At 38.6% G+C, this 25,804-nt stretch overlaps 1 protein-coding gene across 1 annotated transcript; it reads left to right on the top strand.

Annotated features, from left to right (window-relative positions):
- Positions 1 to 5,834: 5,834 nt before the first annotated feature.
- LOC134577625 (uncharacterized) lies at positions 5,835 to 19,259 on the top strand. Its single transcript, XM_063436471.1, has 6 exons — positions 5,835 to 6,050; positions 13,234 to 13,377; positions 14,050 to 14,137; positions 15,198 to 15,268; positions 17,010 to 17,147; positions 18,971 to 19,259. Exons 1-6 carry the CDS (start codon positions 5,891 to 5,893, stop codon positions 19,087 to 19,089), a joined length of 720 nt encoding a protein of 239 aa, XP_063292541.1. The 5' UTR covers positions 5,835 to 5,890; the 3' UTR covers positions 19,090 to 19,259.
- Positions 19,260 to 25,804: the final 6,545 nt, after the last annotated feature.

The following is a 25,804-nucleotide window of genomic DNA, read 5'->3' as shown; positions in this document are numbered from 1 at the left end:
CCTAGGGTGGCAAAAATCCTTGCACCGGCCCTGTGTATGCAGCACAGACTGGGGCCAAAACTCCAGCTCTGGAAGCATGGATAGCCACAGCATAGCGTATAATATATCAGGGATAAAGCTGGTGGCAAGGAGCAATCAAGGGACTTTCAACCAGGCCCTTAAGGCAGTCATTGAAACCAAAGATTTAAGAGACAATAAACTTTCTCAGCCCTTAGTTTATTTTAATTTTAATAACATTAAATGGAAATAAAAGTGTGTTAGATCCAACTAATAACAGGATAACCGTTGCAAAGGACCTTTCTGTTTCCCATGTTTATAGAGACTTAAATGTGCAGGGGGTTTGCAGCACAAATGGCCTCTAGACCGTCTTCCACCATCTGAGTAGTAATGTAGAGCGTACTGTCACAGAGAGTCAAATACATGTTTATTCCTGTGACACTGAACTGCCCAAATCCAAAGAAAAAAACAAAACATTTTTAAATCACTGTTTAGGAAATATACGTCCAATGAAAACATGCATGTATTTGGTATATAGTGGGGCATCATTGGGGATATATTCAAAAACAGCTTGCAAAACTTGTAGATCTCTTGTCTGCCTTTGCAAGCTCTCCCCTTCTAACCTTGCCCAGATTTTATGTGGTTTCCCAATCACAACCTCCAAATGTAGCTCAATGAGAAGTCTCTGCAAGGCAGGTGCTCCACTAAGCTGAACAAACCAATACGTAACAGGACCAGATGTCTGATTCACAGCTGTGAGGGTAACAAAGCTAATATTAAAAATGCCAAAATCTTTTGAAATCTGCACTTTTTGTAAATAATAATGAAGTAAAGAGGACACACTCTTCACACATAAAGTGCTTCAGAAAACTAAAGTGCTTCAGGGATCTGGAGTGAAATAACTGCTCTATTGCAAATAACATTCACTAAACTCCACCAAATATGATTGGGGCCTCCTGGCCCCAATAAGAAATGGATTCAGAAGGTGATGAGCCCTTCCTCTACCAAACACCACTAAGTAGGACAAGGGGATGAACAGTCCTCATGTTCTAATACACATAGGACCACATCTTTCTAGCTAGCTCTCATAGAGTATTCTCTGTTTGCCAGCAACTAAAACTAAATATTAAGGAGGAGAAGTAAATTTTAATAAATCAATTCTGTAAAATAAAATCTGTAAAAACTAATATTGTATACTGATCTGGTAAAGGTTTTGCTTGAAGATTTTTTTCTAACTCACTAACTGTAAAAAAATAGAAAAAAAAACTTTATTAATTTTTTTTTGATTATTCCATGAATCCTGAAGGCCTGAGAATGAAGCACTTTTTAAGAGCAAAAGTATGTATATGCTGTTGGCAGATTAAAAGGCCTTTAATACCCTGTAATGGGTTGGTGTACAAAACCACCAAATCACAATGCGTTTCCAGACCCATCTCATTCTTGAGGCTTGCCCTGCAATGTGAATTAATATCAGGTTTTCTATTGTTACACACTGGATTCATACAGACCTCAGCCAGTATTTTATCCATATTTTATTTACCTTTCTTTATATTTTCATTCAACAACAAAGTGCACAGAGAGTAAAATATACCTTAAATGTCCCAAATAAAGTGCATGAAAAAAACTGGGCAGCAAAAAAATAAATTCATACCATGCATAAAATAGCATTAGACTTTCATATTGCACAGCTGACATAACAAAAATATAAAAAAAAAATCATATAGATCATAGTACAGTACATTTAATAAAACGTAAAAATAAAAAGTACAATATTGTATTCATAAGATGATGGGCACATACAGAGTATTATACAAATTGAGCATTGGTCACAGTGGCACGGGATAGCTCATGTTGAGCCCATCAGCCTCTCAACAGTATGTGTGAAAGTGGGATGAAGATATATGTAGAGACATGTACCAGTTTAGTCAGCCATATTTAGTGGCTTCATCCTGACCGATTGGCTTTGTGCTGCAGCCCTATACTGTGAGTTCTGACACTAAGATTCTTGTAGAGCAGGAGACCCATGGATACTGAAATACCCCAAACTGGTCTCTCTGCATGCATAACTGTCAATAGTGATCAATAGAACAAAAATAGTATTTCTAGCACTAATGAGAGTATAGGTAATCTGCTAAAACAACCCAAACCAGAGTATTTTCCGTCTATTTAAAAATACATTTCAGTATGGTAGAGAGGTAGCAGCACCTTGTAGGTAATCTCAAATCCAGGTGATGGTCAGTGGATTTGTGGAGAGAATAAGACAGGCGAACACAATATAGTGTAGTATCTTTCAAGGGAGTGAAATAGACTATAAAAACGCACTTATAATTATAAGGAGCTGTAGATCAGCTGATCAATGCTAGGCTCTGTATGTTGCCCAAAACCCGTCACTGTGTGATCAGCAGGAATAGCAGAAATCTGCAGCATGAGAGGAAGATCTCCCCTGCATGCCACGATTGTAGAGCAAAGAGCACACACAGAATGCTCTATACCAGTGGTTCCAAAACTTTTTAGGTCCAAGGCGCCCTAAATATTTGAATATTTTTTCAAGGCACCCCAAGTCAAAATTTCTATGTTGTATACTTGTACAGCACTGCGGTGTTTACTGATGCTATAGTGTAATGTATAGTGTTAATGTGTGTAGGGGTGCTTGTATATAGTATTAGTGTTCTAATACAGGGGTGTGTTTGTATGTAATGTTTGATTGCAGGGGTGTGTTTAAATGTAATGTTCACTTTTAAATGTACATTTGTGTGAAGTATTTGTGTTTGAGTAAAGGTGTGTATGTATGTAATATTTGTGTTAGATTGCAAGAGTTTGTTTGTATGTTGTGCTGGTGTTAAACTGCTTGGATGTGTGCACATACACTACAACATACATACATACTTACACAGATATATATGCACATCAACACAAAGATACATATAAATACACCAACACATACACACAAATTCATATAGACACCAACACATACACACACTTTAACACATGCATACACTGGCATACACACACACACCCTGACACACACACAAACATTGATAAATGCACACACCATGACCCAGATAAACACACACCCTGACACACAGATGCACATACACACAGACACACACACACACACAAGCACTCTGAGATATAAACGCACATACACACACAGATGCACACCCTGACACACACACACACATAGATGCACACCCTGACACACACACTAACACACCGAAGTACACTGACATAGACACACACAGACAGATGCACACCCTGACACACACACAAACACACATTCTCATACACACACACATACACCCTGACACACACTCACAATATTTTTTATATCTCCAGCCACCCTTCTGTTAGATTACCTTTTATGTCCAGGAGGGTGGCTTGGAGTCCTGCTGGTTGGTGGGATTGAGGGGTTTGGAGCAGCTCCTGGAATGCTTCTCTCCACTCAAGCTGTGGCTGCCTCCTCTCCCTCTTGCACCTTCTCTCTGCACAAAGCTGGGAGGAAGTGACAGGCTGTCACTTGCTCTCAGCCGGCCGACATGACAGGGGCCTGGTCTCAGTCTTAAAGGGCTGTGGCACTTGATGGCCCCTGTTTAGCAGTTATGTTTCCCAGGTTCTATAATCATAGCACCGGGGAAAAATTCTGCGGCAGCCCTGTGTGGGTAACGCTGCTCTATACTTTGTAAGCAGAGGAATTCCATCTGGTGATAGCTTAATTGGAAAAAACTATCTTGGTAAGTTACTCTGACCAAAAATACATATTATATTCCCAATACAAGTGGAAAGCTTGAAGTTTGAGGGAAATACATACAAATTCAAGTGATAGATAAGGTTAGAAATAGGAAAGTGTGACACTGGTCAGTACAGTATCCAAGAAAGAAAGATGAATCTGAGCATTCCAGGTGGGGTTATATGCAGATTCAATACACGAGATACAATATGAGTCAATACACACGATAACGGTTTTAACCATACAGTGTGCAGCTGAAACTTTATCTTATGTGTTTACTTCTATTAAACTCTGCATTTTATTCCACTTTGAATGTTCGATTCCCTTTACCATTCTTGGATACCAGCGAGGGGGTAAAACACCTTGGATTTACAAGTGTACTGGTGGGGTGGCATGTAAATTAGTTTGAGTGCAGTCCCTAGACCTGCTGGTCAGTAGGGTGATACAGAAAGTAGTTTGAGTGCAGTCCCTATACCTGCTGGTCAGTATGGTGATACACTGATAGTTGCATTATGCAATTTTTAAAATCCAACTCACTTCTAATGTAATAAATGGGCACTTGTGGCAGGAGGCCTTCTGGACAACTACGCATTTTGGGAAAGACCACCAGACTATCCCAGACCAATTGGAGGTCTGGGGTCTGGATAGTCTCCCCGAGAGGGGGAAGATATGTGATAAACTCCCCTTTCCACGTGTGTTTGTCACAAACTCCAGGAGGAACTTGCTTCCCAGCCTCCTGCCCACAGACTATGGGCCCTGCAGGGAAACCTGTAAAAGACTACCGAACTTGACCGACTGTTAGCACTGATTTCATAGAACTGTTTTGGGCACAGGACCATGTGCACGGTCGGTCAAAATTATGACTTCCAGGAAATTCCCGAACCCCTGAATCGACCTGGGTGATTTTTGGATATGTTTGTCATATCAGGGCTATCACGGGATGTAATTTTTTGGGGGGGTTTGTGTTTTTAACCCCTTAAGGACACATGACATGCGTGACATGTCATGATTCCCTTTTATTCCAGAAGTTTGGTCCTTAAGGGGTTAAAGGTCTTTTTGGGGTTTTATAAAAAAAATATGTTTTCTGTTCCTGGAGATAATTGAGTTTAATACAGTTCCTGACTCAATTATCTTCCAGGCACAGGGGTTATCTTGTTATGTGGGAGTGTCCTGAACCTGAGAGCCAATGTAATCTTGTGTATGTTTTTACTGTAGTCTACTCTCAGGTCCAGGGAGGAGTGCCCCTTGCATGGTGACCTGCATAAAAGGCCAGTTGTGGCTGCCAATAAATGAGTTCCTGCCTACCCTCAACATAGAGTCTCATCTCATATGTGGGGGGTACAGCTGTATCTGCTCTGGAGATTGCTATATCATGATACTTCCCTTGGCTATTATCACTAGTTCTTGTAAGAGCTACACTGCTATACCTGCTGTACTCTCTTGGAGGAGAGGTCTTCTCACAGGGAGCTGGATCCATGAGTTTTGTCCAGGGTGAGAAGGGGCGGCGAGACCCCAGCCAAGCTGTGGTGGCTAAGGGGCTATGGTGCTTATGGTGTCCGGTGCGGTGTTTATGGTACTCGGCGACAGCTAGTAAGCAGTGATTGGAGATCCGCCACAGATAGATAGATCACAGAGGCTGAAATTTTCCTAAAAGGTGTCATGTGGCAATAAGTGAAAGAAGAAAAAACATAACATAAATTATTGTTTCCCAATTCTGAAACTAAAAAGGAAGAGAATTGTGTCTACAGCACCAGTGCTTCACCATGTCCCTACATATCCTGCAAACTAAAGGGTCAGTTCAGAACATTAATAATTATAAATAATACTGTGTAACGTAGTCATGTAGAATTGAAACAATATATTGTGTTTAAGGGAATTTTCCAGGGAACCTAAAATTTCAAAAGTCCGTCCCCCAGAAATATATAAATACTTTGACTCAGTGAGCCTGTGATGCTCATAAGCGTTGTGGAAACTCCAGAGCTCGTACAAAAAGTGTTATCTTTGAGCAGTCATCTTCAAAGCAACATAGGTAACGTAAGATAGCAACATTTACTATATCTTCAGCTACACGATTCCACACAGACAGGAAAAAGGAAACATACCAAGTCAGTGATAGACTGCTGTTCCGCATCAAAAAGCTATCGAACAAACTCAAAGTGATTTAAAATGTTTCGTGGTAATGAACGTGTCTCTAAACCAAGCTACTTATTCAGAATTTGCTGGGTGATCGTCACCATTGACACAGTGTGGACTACTGAATGCAAATTAGATGAGTTTAAAGAATATTCCAAAGCAGGACCAATTTGCTGTAAGCGATGTGATAATGGTAAGTTCACATTTGTAACATCACAAATCTATTCCGTAAATCACCTGTTGTCTATATTTCAAATGTTTACTATTTTTCTTTCTCTGTATTGGCAATTCTTTTGAATTCAAAGTGAATTTCAAATTTAAGGCCAAGATAGCTTAATTGGAAAAAAACTATCTTGGCAAGTTACTCTGACCAAAAATACATATTATATTCCCAATACAAGTGGAAAGCTTGAAGTTTGAGGGAAATACATACAAATTCAAGATCACTATTGATTACGGTTAAAAAAAAATGTTTTGACTTTCGGAGGATTTTTTTAATGAATGTGTGATTATTTGGTGGACAATTATCGCAATCTTTAGCCAATCTTATTCAATAAAAGTTACAGGTATGGTTGTAAAAATATTTTTCACATGCAGAAAATGACTTTTTCAACAGATAATCTGTGGCACATTCATAGTATGATGTGAGAGGAGTAAATTATAAATTATTTTGCTTGTTTGCAAATTAGGCATAAATGTATGCCTGGACAAGGAAATGTCCAAATGTGCATTTCATTCCTAACAGAAAAAGATTGTGTTTATGTGTGATGACTTGCAGCAGAAGTCACATTTAAGCTGACATGTTTTGGATTATTCTACTGAAAAAAAGTTGTGACTAATTGCCCTTAATGGGCTGAATAACATTATTAGATTTCCTGTCAAGAGGAACTGAAACTGCCGATGTCCTTTTTGCCAAAGTTGTGAAGTCGAAAATTCTATTGAGCTGCCACCCACCTCCATAGTATGATTTCAATGCCTTACTGGAGGGCATTGCAAAGTACATAGAAACCTGTATCTTGTTTGCATGACTGCACAAAAGAAATGGTAACGGTAATAAAATACAGCAGACAAAAATATCAGGAAAATAGTTGATATTAGTAAAAGCAAAAGCTAGTGTTATTTTAGCGCATTCTATCAACAATAACTTTTATAATAGCTTTTATTTGGACTAATAAAGTGTACATTTATTTTACATACTTACCTTAAATGAACACTAGAAGTACAATAAGCACTGTGGCACTCCAGAAAATCACTCCCTTCCCCCCAAAGGAAAGTAGTAGTTTGACTTTTTATATGACGTCCAACAGGCAACTCTCTGTATCTCTCTGTAGCCATAAGTTGTGTTCAATGAGATATGCCTGGCAGTTCTGGATTTATCTCATTGGCTGAAAGTGATCAGCTGACCTGCATGACTATCACTACATTATAGTTTTCTATATCACGGTACTTCCCTTGGCTATAATCACTAGTTCTTGTACCTGCTATACTCTCTTGGAGGAGAGGTCTTCTCACTAGGAGCTGGATAGTGCCTACAGTGTTATTTTAAAGTGTAATGGCCCCAGTGAATTCATTACCTTGTAATAAAAAGCTGCACATACCCTACTAAAATAAAATTCAAAAAATCGGGTCTTACCATGTTAAACATTTAACCTTATTCTTAAAACAGTACAAGAGCTCCTTTTCTTCAAAAATAGTTGCCTTTTTTTTAGTTTAAAGTTTAGGTCCACAAATCTGGGAAACAAAACACAATAATATGTGTTGCCTTAATAATAGTGATCTTACACTAGAATCAATTCAAGATGATTTAGAGTGCTATTCTTGGCACCTAAAAAAAAAAAAAGGTACAGAATAAATTTGATTTATTTTTTTGGTGGCAAAGTGCAAATAAGTAGCTTTGTTTGTCATGATTATAACAAGAGGTTTGCCAGATTATTTGGGCTGATATCCTGTCCAATCAAAAGATGGGAAAAAAAAGATGATTGATGATTAGGGGACAGCCAGTAAATTATGATTTTTTTGACGATTATTGGGGGGAAAAGAATGCAAAAAAAAAAATCTATACTGCCAAGTAGGATTGTTCCAGACATTTTGACTGCACCTATTGAGAGAGACAGTGTAGCAGACAGGGATTGCCTGTGTGGGTGTGCAAGAATGTTTGTGTCACTGATCATAGAGTGAGACTAGTTAGGTTTAGGTTATTGCTGTACCTACCTAGCTACTGCTAGTGGCACTTACACTAACTCTTAGTGTAAGATAAATAGCCTGTTTAATTGATCCTAGTGTGAGACTGGTGGCTAGGTTACTGCTGTGTCACTTGCATCAACTTTGAGTAGGAGATATATAGTAGACTTGTGTAAGACTTAATTGTTCAGTACAGATGAACAATTTCTCCCAAAATTTAAAATTTGTTCTGGACATCCATGAAAAGATTCAGGGAAACATTAGTGTGCTGCAATAAGCAGGGCTTAGCTCATTGGCTAAGACCAATCAGTTGACCTAAATGGCTCTTAGTTCTGCCTCTGAGATCCATTAACCAGCCCCCAGCAGATCCCAGATAAGATGTCATTCAATTTGCAGAAGGTTTGATGACTTACTGCAGTGGGCACCAGGGCACAACTTGCACCATATACACGGCAGCATGCTGCAGTAGTTATAGTGCTTGGACTTTTCCTTTAAAGTGTAATCGCCCCAGTGTTTTCATTACTTTGTAATAAAAAAAAACTGCATATACACTGTTAAAGTAAAAAAATTAAATCTTACCATGTTAAACCTTTATTCTTATTCTTAAAACTGTGAAGTTTTTTTTTTGTTGCAAGTGAATTGACTTTCTTTTAGTTTCCTAAAGTCTCCTTACAAGCCAACCAATCAGTCAGAACACTCCCATGCCATGCATGCGCAGAGCCCTTGATCCGTCACAATTTTAAAAAAAAATTCTCCAGGTTTGTTATTACTATTATTAGGGTGAGGGGTAAGCAGCAACATTTTAGAAAAATATTTAAGAAAAAAGTGAGTGTGCAACAATTTATACCCGACTCACCTATATCATCTTCTACCAGTTGCGCCTTAAACATTACATCCACAACCGCATTTTAGAATACTTTTTTCTAGAAAAAGTTTTTTAAAAAGACCTGCCACACTCAGTGCAGGAGGGTTCACGTGTGCAGTAACCTGCCACACAGTGTATGTTACTGAGGGAAGAAGCTTGCACTTTGCAAATAGACTTGGGAATTTGATTGTGACCCAACTGCAGTTTGGTCGAATTTGGGCTCATTGACTGTTTTGTGTAATTCCTGAATGCCGAGTGGAAATACACCAAAAATAACTAAGACATGAAATGCTGAATTAATATTCTTAATTCCGTTTGTGGTCCCCCCCCAAAAATGGCTAATGGACAGTGACTAAATGCTGACTTTACTCACAGATCAAGTGAAAAGTGACCAATAAAAACAGGAGGACTATAGAAAAATCTATAGCTATTAAATATTAAATAAATCTAAAATTATAGAGTTAAATGCTCTTCCTGCTTTTCCCTCTACTGGCTATTGTTTTGTTTTTAGTTTGTCTGTGAAACAGTCCGTGCGAAAATGCTCCTGTCAGTGTACCGCAAAATTAAACATAATTGTATATTATCTATATATTTTTCAGCACACTGATTGGCCTAACTTTGCACATGTTTGTTTGTAATACAATACAGACTTGTGATGTCTTTGCAAATTATGGTTCATACCAGTACTAGTGAGATGACTCTAGTACTCACATTCTTGGCTTATAGTGCCACAGACAACAAGTCCACTATTCTGTACCGGATTCTGCACAACCACCTACCATCACCTACCATCAGCATAACCTCCTACATACTACCACTCTTTGCCAGAACACATAGGATGTTTAGCATAGTGCCGCTAGGTGACACGGACAGGGGCCTCAGAGTTCTCATTATACCAGGGACTTGCCCACCAGCCCACTCTTAAAATTTTTATTGGATTTCATTCTAGAGACATGTAAAAAAAATCAGGCTAACAAAATCATCCAACAATATTGCAATAGTATAACCTACACCAAAAATGAATAATGTGATGGAAAACACCTATCTGGATAGATTTAAACAAAATCACCTACCTGATTGCTCAGCTGATCACTGTAGTGGGATATTATTTTTCCACGCTAGAAGGGATTCCCTTTAACCCCTTACGGACCAAACTTCTGGAATAAAAGGGAATCATGACATGTCACACATGTCATGTGTCCTTAAGGGGTTAAGCAGCTGATACAGGTCCTTGCTCCACAATATATCATTCCCTCATGGTTCACTTTCAGATGAAACATAGTTCCATTATTGTACCTTCCCTGCATGCTACAAATGAAGGAGCAGCTGGCTAAGGCTGTAGGTCACCACAGATTTGTGTAGTGCCTCTAGTGTCTATTATGCCCTCCTGTCCATGACGGCACACTGGTGGCAGCTCATGATACGTGAATATAGGGGTAGTAGTGTAGCAAGTCCAAGCTTTCTAGTATGTCAGAAAAGCATGAGGATGTGTAGGGCAACAAGACAATCAATCTTTCCTGCTTCATGTTGTAGAGTTGGATGCACACCTTAGCAAAAATCATGCAGGCAATCAGATGAACGGTAAGAACATCTGCACTCTGAATATATGGTTACCAACAGAGCTGCTAAAAAGGGAGTTTAGGAGGTAGAAATATCTACTCAAAGTTCCTGCAACTGCCTTGCATTTACTATGAACAAGTTGCTAATTGCCTGTGTGGTGCTAGGATTAAGGAGAAAGTGGCACTCCGATAAAACAGCCTGACATACTGGAGGGACAGACTTATTAACTCGTCCATGACTTGCAGTGAAAGAAAGGCATGCTCATGGAGAAAGTTTTGTACATTGGACCTAACTTGTTTTCATTTATTGCTAATCTCAGCAGCAGCAGAAGTTAGCATCTGCAGTTTGGGCTTTTGGCTGCTGGCAGTTTGGTGAAAATGTATAAACAAGTAACCAAAAAGCTGTGTTCCGTGTTAGACAAAGATTGCTAGTGTGCATGTGCTTGGTCTCCTACTGATGACCTTCTGAGTTACTGCAATGAGAAAGAATAAGACTAAATTGGTAAAAAGAAGATTTATGCAAAAAGGAGAGGAAAACATGAGTGGATAATTGATGACCCACTCTCTTATTTCATCCTTTTATTGTTTGAAAAGTCTGACTTTTCAAATAAAATGACTCCTGCTGTTGCTAGGGCAATGTTTTTCTAAAATATTTTTCTAAATCTTTTTTCACGTTTGATATTCTGAGAACCACCACAAATTTTATGTTCAGACAAAGTGACTTGGGTGAACCAAATTTTTCCACCGTGAACAAGGCTAATATTCAATCTCCAGTTGGATTAACTGGATAATTGTATTAATTAAAAAGACAATTGTTTTCTTTGTAGGCCTTTTTGTAATGACCAGAAGTTTGTATTGTTAAGTTGACATCTAGTCAAAAATTAAAGGAACACTTCAAGAACCATAACTTATGGTAACTGATGGTGCTTGGAGTGTTCCTTTTTAATTATAGTTTCCTTAATTTGTTACCCTTGTAATCAATAATTAAATATGATCCAAATTAATTGATTGGCATAAGTTTTTTTTATTATTGCTAAAAATCATAGAATGGGAGGGCTGGTAAAGGGGCAGTGTAGCTATTGCCCAATGATATGGTTGGGATGGCAAAAGATTTGCAGGCAGCAGCCTCAAACTATTTTTATAAAAGTAAAAAAGAAGGAGGTGTGTTGGGATGTCAGAAGGCACAATGGTGTAGAGTATTTGCTAACTGTGTGGACTTGTGCTTGGGCTGGTGGCTAGTGCCCTCAGTGCTCTCCAGTAGTGATGTCCCGAACAGTTCGCCGGGAACCGAGCGATGTTTGTTCCACCCCCTATTCATCATCATTGAGTAAACTTTGACCCTGTACCTCACAGTCAGCAGACACATTCCAGCCAATCAGCAGCAGACCCTCCCACCTCCATGACGAATAGGGGGCGGACCGAAAATTGCATGTGTTCGCGACCGCGAACACGCTATGTTCGCCGGCGAACTGTTCGCGACATCACTACTCTCCAGTCCTGGTCTGGACAACTGGGATACTTCTTAGTGGATTGTGATATGCCTGTAACCGCTGGGTGAGAAGAGACAAATACCTCGACCTTGACATTCAAAACACATGTAATTTGTCATTGAAGGCAATCTAGATTGTGTCTTCTAGGCATGCACAGTTCTCTGTGAATATTCCTTCATACTCTGCAGATCATACTAATAAAGGTTACAGGAATATATGATGTCATATACATATGTTGCATCCTCCATATAAGAAGGAAGTTATTTTTTTTGTCCCATAGGCCAAACGTTACCAGCTTTCCTTTGAATATCAAGTAGATTTTTTCACTATTTTAGATAAGTGTTTCCCAAAACAGTGTTCCCTTTCTCCTAGAACATTAACATGCTAGTTTCATTGCCAAAACACCAGTGATGAAGGGAATATTGCTGGTCATCACTCTGCTCTGACATTCTCTTCTTTTATGGTTTTGGAGAGACCCCTATGCTTATGTGTGAGACTGATACAGCTCTCTCTTTGCTTTTTCAAGTAGCTCTGTCAAGTCAAGTCATGTCCCTTCCCCTACTCTCCCAGTCCTCAGGGTCCCTTCAGTGTTTATAATATAAGTCAGGTCCCATTTACCATTTTTTTATCCTTTCTTCGCGGACCTAGATCATTATCCAAAGCACCACAACATCCTTACCTTCCTCTGCCCACATTCTGCCCCCAGGAGAAGGGGAATATACTTAGGAAAGGTAGGTATGACGTGATAGTGCCCCTTTAATGGATACCTGTCATTAAAAAATGTTAAAGGCAACAAATGTTCAGGTACACACAGAAGTTCTTCCATGCACACATGGTAGCTGGCAACATTTTGGATCTGTAAAAGAGCATTCCTCAAGCTTTCTAGAGGTTAAGATCTCTGTGACAGAGCTGAAACATTGCCAGCTTCCATATCTGAATAAAGTCCGCATTGAAAAACTTGTGGTTCTGCCCAAACATGTGTGGCCATTGCCTACTAAATAGGAATGTTGCCATCACAGTCCGATAGGCAACGCAGATTAATTTCTTATTGTTTGGAATGTGCAATCTCTTATCTGTATTGTATTAAAAGTTTTAATATCATAACCATATTTTACCATCTCTTTTTTTTTTAATTACAGTTATCCTTTAACTGAAGGTAACATTGTAGTGTAGGTACATTTTAGATTCGAATAGCACGCTTATCATAAATATCAAGGATGAAGAATGTTATAAATGTTAACATTTGTCAAACTAGCACAATTAAGTTATCCAATTTTGCAGTGAGACCAGATAACCCCTGTCCTGATCAACAATCTCTTCCTGAGCAATGCCGATGCAATGAAGGTTATGTTTGTAAAACCAATCGCTGTCTCTTGTGTACAAAGAAAATACAATGTGGTAAAAACCAGCTGTTTACAAGAACAGGTAAGTTATTTTTTTTCTTAACCTCTGCGTAGTAGTAATAATTTATCATTGAAAATAAAAATATTTTAGTTTTAAAGTCAAGTGTTTTCTTTTTTGTGTTTAGATTGAATAAATTACATAATATTTAAACATACCTGTAAACCAATGACACATTACTCTCTGCAACCCGATCTGCTTTCTGTGAGATGTCGTTCCTGGTGTTCTTTGACCAAATCTAGTGCTTCGAAAAGCAAACAATGTTTGTCTAGAAGCACTGGATGCATTTAGCATAATTATCCTGTGTGTGATGATACTGAATATAAAGACCTTTGAAAATTTAAGATAAGTTGCAGAACAACCTTCTAGTGGCTGTCTATCTGACAGGAGATGTGTGTTTAGTTATTCACTAAAGTAAGAATTCAAGGCGAATTCAAAGTGAATTTAAATTTAAGGTCGAAACACATGCCTACAGTAGCCAACTGGAAACATTCTCTAACATTCTCTAATAAATTATCACTTTAGTAAATAAGCCTAACCTTTGATCTTGGTGTCTTAAAGAAGTATTTCCTCTTAGATCTTGAAACCGAGAGATTTCAGTCATATGTCTTACTTTTGAGTCATACAACATTTCTATTTTTAGATATGAGTGAAAGTTCCTGAAAGTTTAATATTCTCTTTCATATATTGTTCAAGGTACCGATGGGTATAAATACACATGTGTGGATTGTCCAGAAGGGACGAATCTTGAGATAAAAAATATGACTTGCATTCCAAGACCAACGTGAGTGTTATGGTCCTTATCCACTTCTATAGCTACGAACATGTGTAACTTGTTTAGCTTTCTTTATTATTTTATACTTGTACTAAATGCCAAGTGAAACTCTGAGCTATGGAAAACACTATTGTGTATACACAATGACGACATATTAGTGAGAATAGACACAAGTGGAGTTGATGATCTCTTGGCAGATTGGTAAAAGTTACACTCCAAGCAGCTGTAGTGGTTAATGCACTAGGAGTGCCATGGCGCATCTCCAATCATGTATGTGGTCAAACCCTTTAATAATGCTTTGACAGACCTGTTGTCTGCAGGTAAGGCTCCCCACCTCACCTTAGCCATCAGGAGAGCTGAAAGCTCCTACTTAGCAAGTGAGGTTGAAGTGGGTGAATGAAAAAGAACTGTGCTCTAAATGAACCAATGCCCAAACTTTGACTGGTCTAAAACCTAAACATTGACATAAAAAGCTACAGTAGGTAATTTCAAAGGTAGTTTCAAAGGCCAGCTAACATTTAGGTGAAGCAGAAAATTGGTTACTAATAGGGAATATCCAGGCTTCATATAGGTCCTACCCCAGGTCTTTCACAGCAAAATTGTGTACAGAAGGCAATCTATGCCTTCACGTGATCTAATAGAAATGTAATAAAAAAAACATTTCCAACTTTTTTTTAGAAGGCAGAACTAGGGAAGTCTGGAGGAGGAGCATAGACGAACAGAAGTAGGTGTTTGAGACTGTTCTACTTCTCCCTCAGATATTTCTCTAGTAATCCAAATGAGGCTCATCTGACATTTTATCAAATGTTACCTACATTTCCACATTTGTTTGAAAAGAATAAAGTGCATGCAGCGTTGTGCAATTCCCATTGGCAGAAATATAACAAGTAAATGCATTATGCACATCAATTTGCATCATGAAAGGGAGTGGAGGAAATGTTCTATATATCCTTTTTGGTATAGAGGAGTGACTTTCACTGATATTTCATTGTCAAGAGAAGATAAACTGCCTTGCGTTTACTGTAATTATTGCCAAGTAAACGTTACACCCTTTTCTTGTCTCCTGTAGACCTACTCTAAGCTTGACCACTCGAGACATGCAGACTACGTCCATAAATCACAGGACACTCCCATTGGAAGGTATGGAGCCAGGATGGGTTGCAGACTTATTGGGGACATGCCAGAGACTTAGCTGGCATCACTGGTGAAACCTAAAGGGATGATTATGCTCAAAAAGGCCAATATCCATCTGAAAAAATGGGCATGTCTGCCAAGCATGAATGCATAACATTTTGGCCAGCACCACAGTTTGTGCAGCAGTGCATACATCAGAAGATGCACTCATATTGTGCTTTAGGGAGACTTGGTTTTAGGTGTCCCCAGGTGTGGGATGCTGGGGGGCAAACCCAGGACAGTGGGACAGTTAGAAAATGTTCAGGAGTGTCCCGACAAACCATGGATTGTTGGTAGGTATGAACAAGCTCAACATATTGGTTACCTGGTTGGTATTTAATATGGAGGTTTTTTTGCAGTAGAGTCTTATAACTTCTCCATACATATCTAAACTTGTCTCAATGCACTATTTAATTTTAAAGCCGTTTTTATTAAACAGACACTATAGTCACAAAAACAAATTTAGTTGAATGATGTAGTGGTTGCATATAGATCAGGCCCCTGCAGTTCCACTGTTAAATTATCTTCCATTTAGGAGTTAAATCATGTTTATTTCTGTTTATGCAGCCCTTACCACACCTTGCTTAGCTGTGACTGACACAACCTACATGAAAACAAAATGCTTTCACTTGCAATCAGATGTACATCAGAAGATGCACTCATATTGTGCTTTAGGGAGACTTGGTTTTAGGTGTCCCCAGGTGTGGGATGCTGGGGGGCAAACCCAGGACAGTGGGACAGTTAGAAAATGTTCAGGAGTGTCCCGACAAACCATGGATTGTTGGTAGGTATGAACAAGCTCAACATATTGGTTACCTGGTTGGTATTTAATATGGAGGTTTTTTTGCAGTAGAGTCTTATAACTTCTCCATACATATCTAAACTTGTCTCAATGCACTATTTAATTTTAAAGTCGTTTTTATTAAACAGACACTATAGTCACAAAAACAAATTTAGTTGAATGATGTAGTGGTTGCATATAGATCAGGCCCCTGCAGTTCCACTGTTAAATTATCTTCCATTTAGGAGTTAAATCATGTTTATTTCTGTTTATGCAGCCCTTACCACACCTTGCTTAGCTGTGACTGACACAACCTACATGAAAACAAAATGCTTTCACTTGCAATCAGATGTAACTTTAAATCTTTAAATCTTTAAAGCTTTTATCTACTGCTGTGTCATTTGAACTTTATTTACATACAGGACAATCCTTCAGGGACTAGCAAGCCATTATCAGAATTTGCAATACAGGAAGTGTAAACATTAGATGACTCTTTACAGGAAGTGTTTAGGAAGGCTGTGTACGTCACATGCAGGTAGGTGTGACTAGGGCTGCATAAACAAAGTGATTTAACTCCTAAATGGCAGAGAATTGAGCAGTGAGACTGCAGTGGCATGCACTATATATATAAAAACTGCTTTATTAAGCTAAAGTTCTTTTGGTGACTAAAATGTACCTGTAATGCCTTATCGATGTTGAAGAATCCTAATAAGGTTGTAAATTATTTGCTGACTTTAGCTACATAAACTTAAAATGTATTTAATATATTTAATATTTCTGATGAAAAATCACCTGTCCCTTTGTATCAAACCACTTGTATAAAAAACTATTCATTAATATGCAAATGTTGATTTCTATAATTATTTATAAATAAATCTAGAGACTAATTCAATTACTAATGCTTACACACCATTTCTCCCTGCTCAGAAAATAACGGCAGATATGGATCTGTACAAGGACAATGGCCTATAATTCTTTTTGCATTCGTGGTCTTAGTTGTATTGTCAATCATTATTCACTTCTTGATCTGGAAAGTAAAGCAAACCAGGCACCAACATTTAGCAGGTCAGTTTCATTCGAGATGCAATCATTTAGTTATACCATTTGTTGAATCACAAACCTCAGGCAACCTGTGCTCTAACAGAAAATATCAGCCCAATTTAGGGCCAAGCTGCAATCTGGTTGCTACTATTTAGTAACCAGCTGCTACTCGTTACCGTGTTACCATGGAAATCAGCAAGTATCGGTTCTTTGCTGCCTGGAAGAAGTAGCAACAAAAAGTTACTGACTGCCACTACTAAAAGTTAGTCACTAAGTAGCTTCCAAAAGTGCCCGATACTTTCTATGGCAACTTATTACCTTTACTTAGCTGCTGGTTTCCAATGTATTCATTACTCATGTATGTCTGCTGCTAACCCAAACAGTTAACTAAAAATCCGTAATCTGGTCTGCTGTAAAGAGGTTAATGACATCTAAATTCATATACATCCTATTGAAACAAAAAGTCTTGCTCGACACCTGTTACTAAGTTTTACAGACTTATTTCATGACATTATCTATGGACCTTTTTACAAGATGCCACATAGAGGATGAGAGAATAAATAGTTGCGGCGCACTCAGACTACAAAAAATATAACTTAACCCCAAAGGAATCTGGTCTGGATTCCAAATAAAATGTGTACAGAGAAAGGATTGGCGGCACACCCGAGACCTGCATTTTGCATGAAAGGTGCTGCCGCAGTGACCAAACTTCACAAATGAGAGAATAAATAGTTGCGGAGCACTCAGACTACAAAAAATATAACACAAAGAAGGCTACTAAAATGCCTATCTAAGAATAAATATGGGGATTTGGTTCCACCATATGGCCATATGTTGTGAAGCCCACCACTACTTTCAAAGTACCCCAATATCGGTGGGTCCTATGCTAAAATGTGGGGGACAAATTAAATAGTACTTGTGTTAAAAATAAAAGGAGTTAAATTAAATCCTAGTAAGAGCATAGTGAGTATACAAAAATAAGTGATGAAAGCAATTAAAAACAGTGTTAAAACTAAACAATTAACGTGTTGGTGCTAAATGAGTATACTCACTATTGCAGATGAGATCTGTGCTGACTGGATAAAATGCTACTTTCGTGTGGGCTTCACAACATATGGCCATATGGTGGACCAAAATCCCCATATTTATTCTTAGATAGGCATTTTAGTAGCCTTCTTTGTGTTATATTTTTTGTAGTCTGAGTGCGCCGCAACTATTTATTCTCTCATTTGTGAAGTTTAGTCACTGCGGCAGCACCTTTCATGCAAAATGCAGGTCTAGGGTGTGCCCCCAATCCTTTCTCTGTACACATAGAGGATGAGATCCAAATACACAGGGAAACACAAAAAGGAGAACTTTATGACCCCCAACCATCATTCATTGCACTACCATGGGAGCACAAGGGGTGGAAATTGATCTGTCCACCCCCATTCCTTATTTATAGTCCTCACATGATGGCCATCCATGGTGGCAGGAGGGGAGGGGCTGAACCAGGTCCCCGTGTATGTTAACAACAGCTGCCCACTTGCTAATCTTTTATGACTGCAGTCTCTAACTGCCTGCTGTTTAGTGGACATGCCCCCACTCACAGTAAGGTAGTGGGCATGGGGAAGGTGTTAATCCACTTTTCAAAGCCTTGTTTATGAGATCTATTCCCACTCTTAATTTAGATCCATAACGTCATTACATCACCAAGGCAGTTCAGTTTTGCAGTAGAATAGGACTTTATGGAAAAGAATTTAAAAGTCAATAGAAATGCCACAAAAACTACTTCATATAAAGTAACTTGTAGAATAAACTGAACTTCATACACTCTGTTTTCATTATCTTTATATTTTTCTTTTCAGAGACGCATCCTCCAAGTCATATCATTGTGAATCAAAAAGATGATGGTGATTCTTGGAGCTGTCAATATCCAGAGGAAGAACATGGAGAGAGCACAATAGAGAAACCATCTATTTGCTAATTAAACAATGGACAATAATCACAGGTTTTAGCCCATACACATCCTAAGCTCAATCAGGCCTGGACATTTGTGAAAAGGGAAATGTGACTTATTTTACAAAATGCAGGACCATTTACCTTGATCATTGGTATTGTAAATGTTAAACTGTAGTGTTCCAGTATTAGAAGATATTGCACAATTTCAAGTAAGCTACACATTTCAAAACATTTATGTGCCCGTTGGGTTGCATGTATGAGATGTATGTAGTATGTGTGTGTGTATATATATATATATATATATATATATATATATATATATATATATATATATATATATATATATATATATATATATACAGGGAGTGCAGAATTATTAGGCAAGTTGTATTTTTGAGGATTAATTTTATTATTGAACAACAACCATGTTCTCAATGAACCCAAAAAACTCATTAATATCAAAGCTGAATATTTTTGGAAGTAGTTTTTAGTTTGTTTTTAGTTATAGCTATTTTAGGGGGATATCTGTGTGTGCAGGTGACTATTACTGTGCATAATTATTAGGCAACTTAACAAAAAACAAATATATACCCATTTCAATTATTTATTTTTACCAGTGAAACCAATATAACATCTCAACATTCACAAATATACATTTCTGACATTCAAAAACATAACAAAAACAAATCAGTGACCAATATAGCCACCTTTCTTTGCAAGGACACTCAAAAGCCTGCCATCCATGGATTCTGTCAGTGTTTTGATCTGTTCACCATCAACATTGCGTGCAGCAGCAACCACAGCCTCCCAGACACTGTTCAGAGAGGTGTACTGTTTTCCCTCCTTGTAAATCTCACATTTGATGATGGACCACAGGTTCTCAATGGGGTTCAGATCAGGTGAACAAGGAGGCCATGTCATTAGATTTTCTTCTTTTATACCCTTTCTTGCCAGCCACGCTGTGGAGTACTTGGACGCGTGTGATGGAGCATTGTCCTGCATGAAAATCATGTTTTTCTTGAAGGATGCAGACTTCTTCCTGTACTACTGCTTGAAGAAGGTGTCTTCCAGAAACTGGGAGTTGAGCTTGACTCCATTCTCAACCCGAAAAGGCCCCACAAGCTCATCTTTGATGATACCAGCCCAAACCAGTACTCCACCTCCACCTTGCTGGCGTCTGAGTCGGACTGGAGCTCTCTGCCCTTTACCAATCCATCCATCTGGCCCATCAAGACTCACTCTCATTTCATCAGTCCATAAAACCTTAGAAAAATCAGTCTTGAGATATTTCTTGGCCCAGTCTTGACGTTTCAGCTTGTGTGTCTTGTTCAGTGGTGGTCGTCTTTCAGCCTTTCTTACCTTGGCCATGTCTCTGAGTATTGCACACCTTGTGCTTTCGGGCACTCCAGTGATGTTGCAGCTCTGAAATATGGCCAAACTGGTGGCAAGTGGCATCTTGGCAGCTGCACGCTTGACTTTTCTCAGTTCATGGGCAGTTATTTTGCGCCTTGGTTTCTCCACACGCTTCTTGCGACCCTGTTGACTATTTTGAATGAAACGCTTGATTGTTCGATGATCATGCTTCAGAAGCTTTGCAATTTTAAGAGTGCTGCATCCCTCTGCAAGATATCTCACTATTTTTGACTTTTCTGAGCCTGTCAAGTCCTTCTTTTGACCCATTTTGCCAAAGGAAAGGAGGTTGCCTAATAATTATGCACACCTGATATAGGGTGTTGATGTCATTAGACCACACCCCTTCTCATTACAGAGATGCACATCACCTAATATGCTTAATTGGTAGTAGGCTTTCGAGCCTATACAGCTTGGAGTAAGACAACATGCATAAAGAGGATGATCTGGTCAAAATACTCATTTGCCTAATAATTCTGCACGCAGTGTATATATATATATATATATATATATATATACACACACACACACACACACACACACACAATATCAAACATAGGAAATATAGATGTCCCGAACAGTTCGCCGGGAACTGTTCGCCGGCGAACATGTGATGTTCGGTCCGCCCCCTATTCGTCATGGACGTGGGAGGGTCTGGGAGGGAGGGTCTGCTGCTGATTGGCTGGAATGTGTCTGCTGACTGTGAGGTACAGGGTCAAAGTTTACCCAATGATGACGAATAGGGGGCGGACCGAACATCGCATATGTTCGCCCGCCACAGCGACCGCGAACAAGCTATGTTCGCCGGCGAACAGTTCCTGGCGAACTGTTCGGGACATCTCTAATAGGAAATATAGTGTCCCACTGAGGGAGACTAGAGGCAGGGGCTCCACTAGTATAAAAAAAAGAGGGAAAATGGAATGAAAACCTACCTGTAATCAATCTATCACCGCACAGGATTCTGGGTGGGCATATGAAAATTAGTTCAACAAAGAATCACATTTTTGCCTTATTCCATTTTAAACATGGAATCCTTTGAGTCTGTTTTTGCTGTATACAACAGCTTTGAACACACAACTTAGAGAAATATGCAAAGTCAGTGAACCACTCATGGGCAGCTGTTTTATTGTTAATGCAAATCATCAGCATGAGGTTAGTCTATTCCTTCATTAACAACATCTTGTTGTAATTGCCTTTCCTGGAGTTCATGGATAGTCTCTCTATAGCTTGGAAGGTAAGGTGAGTGGGGTCACCACTGTGATGTAATCTCACATGATTTCCGACAGGGGTGGAAACCTTCAGGTTAGAAATGGAACCAATGTGTTGGAGAATCCTTCTCTTGAATTGTTGGTATGTTTTTCCAATGTATTGAGTCTTACAGCTGCATGTTATCAAGTAAATGACTTTGGTAGAACTGCAGTTGATGAATTCTTTCACTTTGTATACCTTTGATGTTGTTGTGCTCACAACCGTTTTGGATGGTTTCACGTACCATCAGGCCTTGCAGTGGCCACATTGATAAATCCCTGCTGTTGGTGTTAACCATGTTGGATTCTGAGTGTTAGGTTCAATATGACTATGAACTAAATAATCCCTGAGATTTCCTGCTCTGCATGCAGTGATGGTTGGAAAGTTACTAATGTTATCTTTAAGGTCTTTGTCATGCTGTAAAATGGGCCAATTTTTTGACATAATTTCCAGAACTGGTTCCCAGTATTGGTCAAATGTTTCGATACAACGGATATATTTGGAATCAGTTTTGGGCCTCTGGTTTCATAGACTCTCACTTCTGTTGATTGCGGACGCCTGTTGGCATGCTCTTTTCAAAATTTTGTTTGGATAGACTTTTTGTTTGAACATTATACGCAATTTTTTATCTTCCTGTTGGAATATTTCGTCGTTGGAGCAGTTGCGTCTAGCCCGTAAGTATTGCCCATATGGAATGCCTGATTTGAGTTTGATTGGATGGTGACTGGACCAGTTTAGTAAACGGTTTGTTGCAGTGGTCTTCCGATATAACTCCGTTTCGATTGTTCCGTCAAGTAGAATCTTAATTTTGAGGTCTAAGAACACTAATTGATCGGCATCGATTACATGCATCAATTGTAGACCAGTGGTGTTGTCATTAAGTAAATCGACCATTTCTTCGAATTGAGTAATGGTGCCCAACCAGAATACCAAAATATCGTCAATATATCTGTGCCAATTATAGATATAGGACTGATATGTGTCTTTGATAGTAAGTTCCAGGATAGTTTCTTCCCACCAACCCAGATACAAATTGGCATAGCTAGGGGAACAAGCTGTGCCCATAGCGGTGCCCCTGAGTTGGAGGTAATATGTTCCTTTTAAACACAAAGAAATTATGTGTTAGGACGTATTTTAAAATGTTGGATGATGAATTCACTTTGTGTTGGAGTGAATTGCCCAGATTTCTGAAGGAAATATCCAGTAGCTACAAGTCCTTTTTCGTGAGGTATATTATTGTAGAGTGCGACCACGTCAAGGCTTCCTAAAATACAGTAAGGTGGTACTATAAGGTCCTCTAGTAAAATGAGTGTTTGCTTAGTGTCCTGGAGGTACGATCTTAGGCTGATTACTAATGGATGTAATAGTTTTTCCAAAAATTGGCTACTTCTTTCAGTAATAGAGCCATTACCGGACACTATTGGTCTCCCTGGTGGATTGTTCAAATTCTTATGTATCTTTGGAAGGCAATATAGAGTAGCAATGGTAGGAGTAAAATGCGGTAGTATAAATTTGTACTCTTCACTTGTTATAATATCATGGTCTAATGCCGAATCCAAGATATGAACTAGATGTAGAACTAGAATGGTTACTGGCAAGACACAGGATTATAAAAAAAAAAAAACACTGGTGTGCTAAACATTCACAGAATGACAGGGGGAGAAATAGAGATGAGTTAATAGCAATAAGAAAAAGAGCCGAAATTGCTAAATAAACTATCCGTGGATAGCCTCCCCGTGCCTTCAAGGGCACCTAAATCCAACCCCACTAGTAAAGTATACGGAGAGAATAGAGTGCAAGCATAGAGACTGATAGCTAACTTGATCTGATAAGCCGCATAGTAATTCCCTTGACGCGCGCGTTTCACCCAACCAGGCTCGTCAGAAGGGAACTGTTGGCAGGCGGGCATTCCCTCCAATGGCCATTGGAGCAACTAAATGACCTCCATTTGTCTAAATATACATAGGGATTAAAGAGAGAGTGCAGGTAACTTTTTCTTTTCTTTGGTTTTTACTATATAATGGGGCTGATGTGTACTGTAGTCCTTGCTGCCGGCCCAGTAGTAATGGGAGTGAGCGCAAGACTTCTCTTTTTGTATTTACTTTGGATCACACAGCCTGGTTACAATGCTGCCGCCCATCCCATGTGTTCCCTTTTAAGGGTTAATAAGTATATAGGGGGTATATAAAAATACCCCTTTCTGTCTCATTAGAGATATCTTTGCCAGAAGCTCAAGGAAGCAGGCTGAAGGGTCAGTGTTAGGACCCGCTTAGGGGGGTCTGCCTTGACGTTGGCAGGCGGGCATTCCCTCCAATGGCCATTGGAGCAACTAAATGACCTCCTTTTGTCTAAATAGACATAGGGATTAAGGAGAGAGCGCAGGTAACTTTTTCTTTTTTTTGGTTTCAACGTGGGCCTGCTGTTGACAATCACCTTTATAATTTATGTTAATAATCAATAAAAGCTGTGATATCATTTTGTCAAAACCCTGGTGTCAGTGTTTTATTGAAATGTGTATTGGTGTTTTTTTTTTGCATATGCCGACAAGGTGACTGTGCACATGTCAAGCAGAAGAGAGGGTAGGCAGCATGAACAGGACCACAATTGGAGTTAAACCATTTGAAAACAGTTTAAAACCTTAAGGTCAGGTGGCAGCCATGGACTTCTGCATCCAAAACAACTTAATTGTGAAGAAGTTTTGTGGGTGAAGATTCCCTTTAGTAATAACATGTATCAATAAAATATACTCAAAACAGAAAAGAAAGCAAGTTAAGCCTATCTGTATGGCAGAAACGTATAGTCCAAATACAAATTGTTCAAGGATCTATTAACTATTGAGTTGTGATGTGTCATGGACCAACTTGCACAATTGGTTTTGTTTGTAGACCGTTCTGTTGAAACAGATTGTTTCAGGTCAGCTGTTTTGACTCATATTTTGCAAGTTCCCACTTGACCATGAGTCACCACAGAATTACTTTGGAACTTTGGAAATTTTTAGGTGATTTCATGACTTAATCATACATTTATTTATGTTAAAGTTTAATTTAAAGCAACACCAATATATTTTATTTGCAGCATTTGAGTCCACAACAGATCCACTGCAGTATACAAAACACATTTTTATTTTAATCTGAGATTCCATATCCTAACACTTTTCCAGATTTATTTATTTTTAATGACAATTCTTCAATAACCTTATTTTATCCAATTTCTTTTTAGTCTTTTACTTTTCCAAGATACTGTATCAAATTCATCTCTTTACCCCCTTCTTTTATGAGTACATTAATTTATCCTCCTCCTTTCCTTTTTTCCTAAGTTTTTTTATTTATGTATTTTGATATTTATCTATATTTACTCACGGTTTTGAATATTACATATGATATTCAAATGTGTTTTTTTTTTCATTATTTCCTCTTTTTAATAATGGTATTCAATACATTATATTTTCATGGAAAGACTTTTTTAAATATCTGTAATGTATTTCTTATAAGATTGCTAATTTACAAAATATAACACACAAATTGCTACATTTTAAACTTGTAATTTCATTGCTTTTTAAGTGTCCAGTTTGGATCAAAATGTTGGATTGGCTCTAACCTGCATTTGAAAAAGCTCCAAGGAATATAGTGAAATGCGTTATTTCTGAGATTGAGGCCGAGTGTGAAGAGAAGATGCTGAACACTGGTGAATTGATTTGGAGACGCTGCTTATAGACTTTATTCCTGCGATATACACATTTGTGTGTTCCCCTCATGCCAGTTTTTTAAATTTTTAGAAATAAAGATTGCTTTACGTTAAGAATAGCGACTGGTGAGTTATGATTTATAATTTTGAGTCTATCGCACACAGGGAGCTTTATCCCTCCTGAGCCATCAAGTGAGAAAGGCACATAATCCACTCAACGTAAAACATATCTTTAAGATTTCCTAAGATTACCGTGTATGGATTGTCTGCACTATATTTTACTGTTTGTTTTTAAGGTTACACACTGAGTACCAAGGAGGATCTATAGTAAGTATATATACAGTTGCAAGAAAAAGTATGTGAACCCTTTGGGATGAAATGGATTTCTGCACAAAATG

Source organism: Pelobates fuscus, chromosome 11, assembly GCF_036172605.1.
Source record: "Pelobates fuscus isolate aPelFus1 chromosome 11, aPelFus1.pri, whole genome shotgun sequence".
Taxonomy (NCBI): domain Eukaryota; kingdom Metazoa; phylum Chordata; class Amphibia; order Anura; family Pelobatidae; genus Pelobates; species Pelobates fuscus.
The sequence above is the reverse complement of the archived record's forward strand: the minus strand, read 5'-3'. Positions and strand labels throughout refer to the sequence as shown.

Coding starts and splice junctions, on each gene's coding strand:
- LOC134577625 (XM_063436471.1), top strand. CDS start 5,891: ATGTTTCGTGGTAATGAACGTGTCTCTAAACCAAGCTACTTATTCAGA. Junction 6,051..13,233: donor CTGTAAGCGATGTGATAATG/GTAAGTTCACAT, acceptor CCAATTTTGCAG/TGAGACCAGATAACCCCTGT. Junction 13,378..14,049: donor CCAGCTGTTTACAAGAACAG/GTAAGTTATTTT, acceptor ATATTGTTCAAG/GTACCGATGGGTATAAATAC.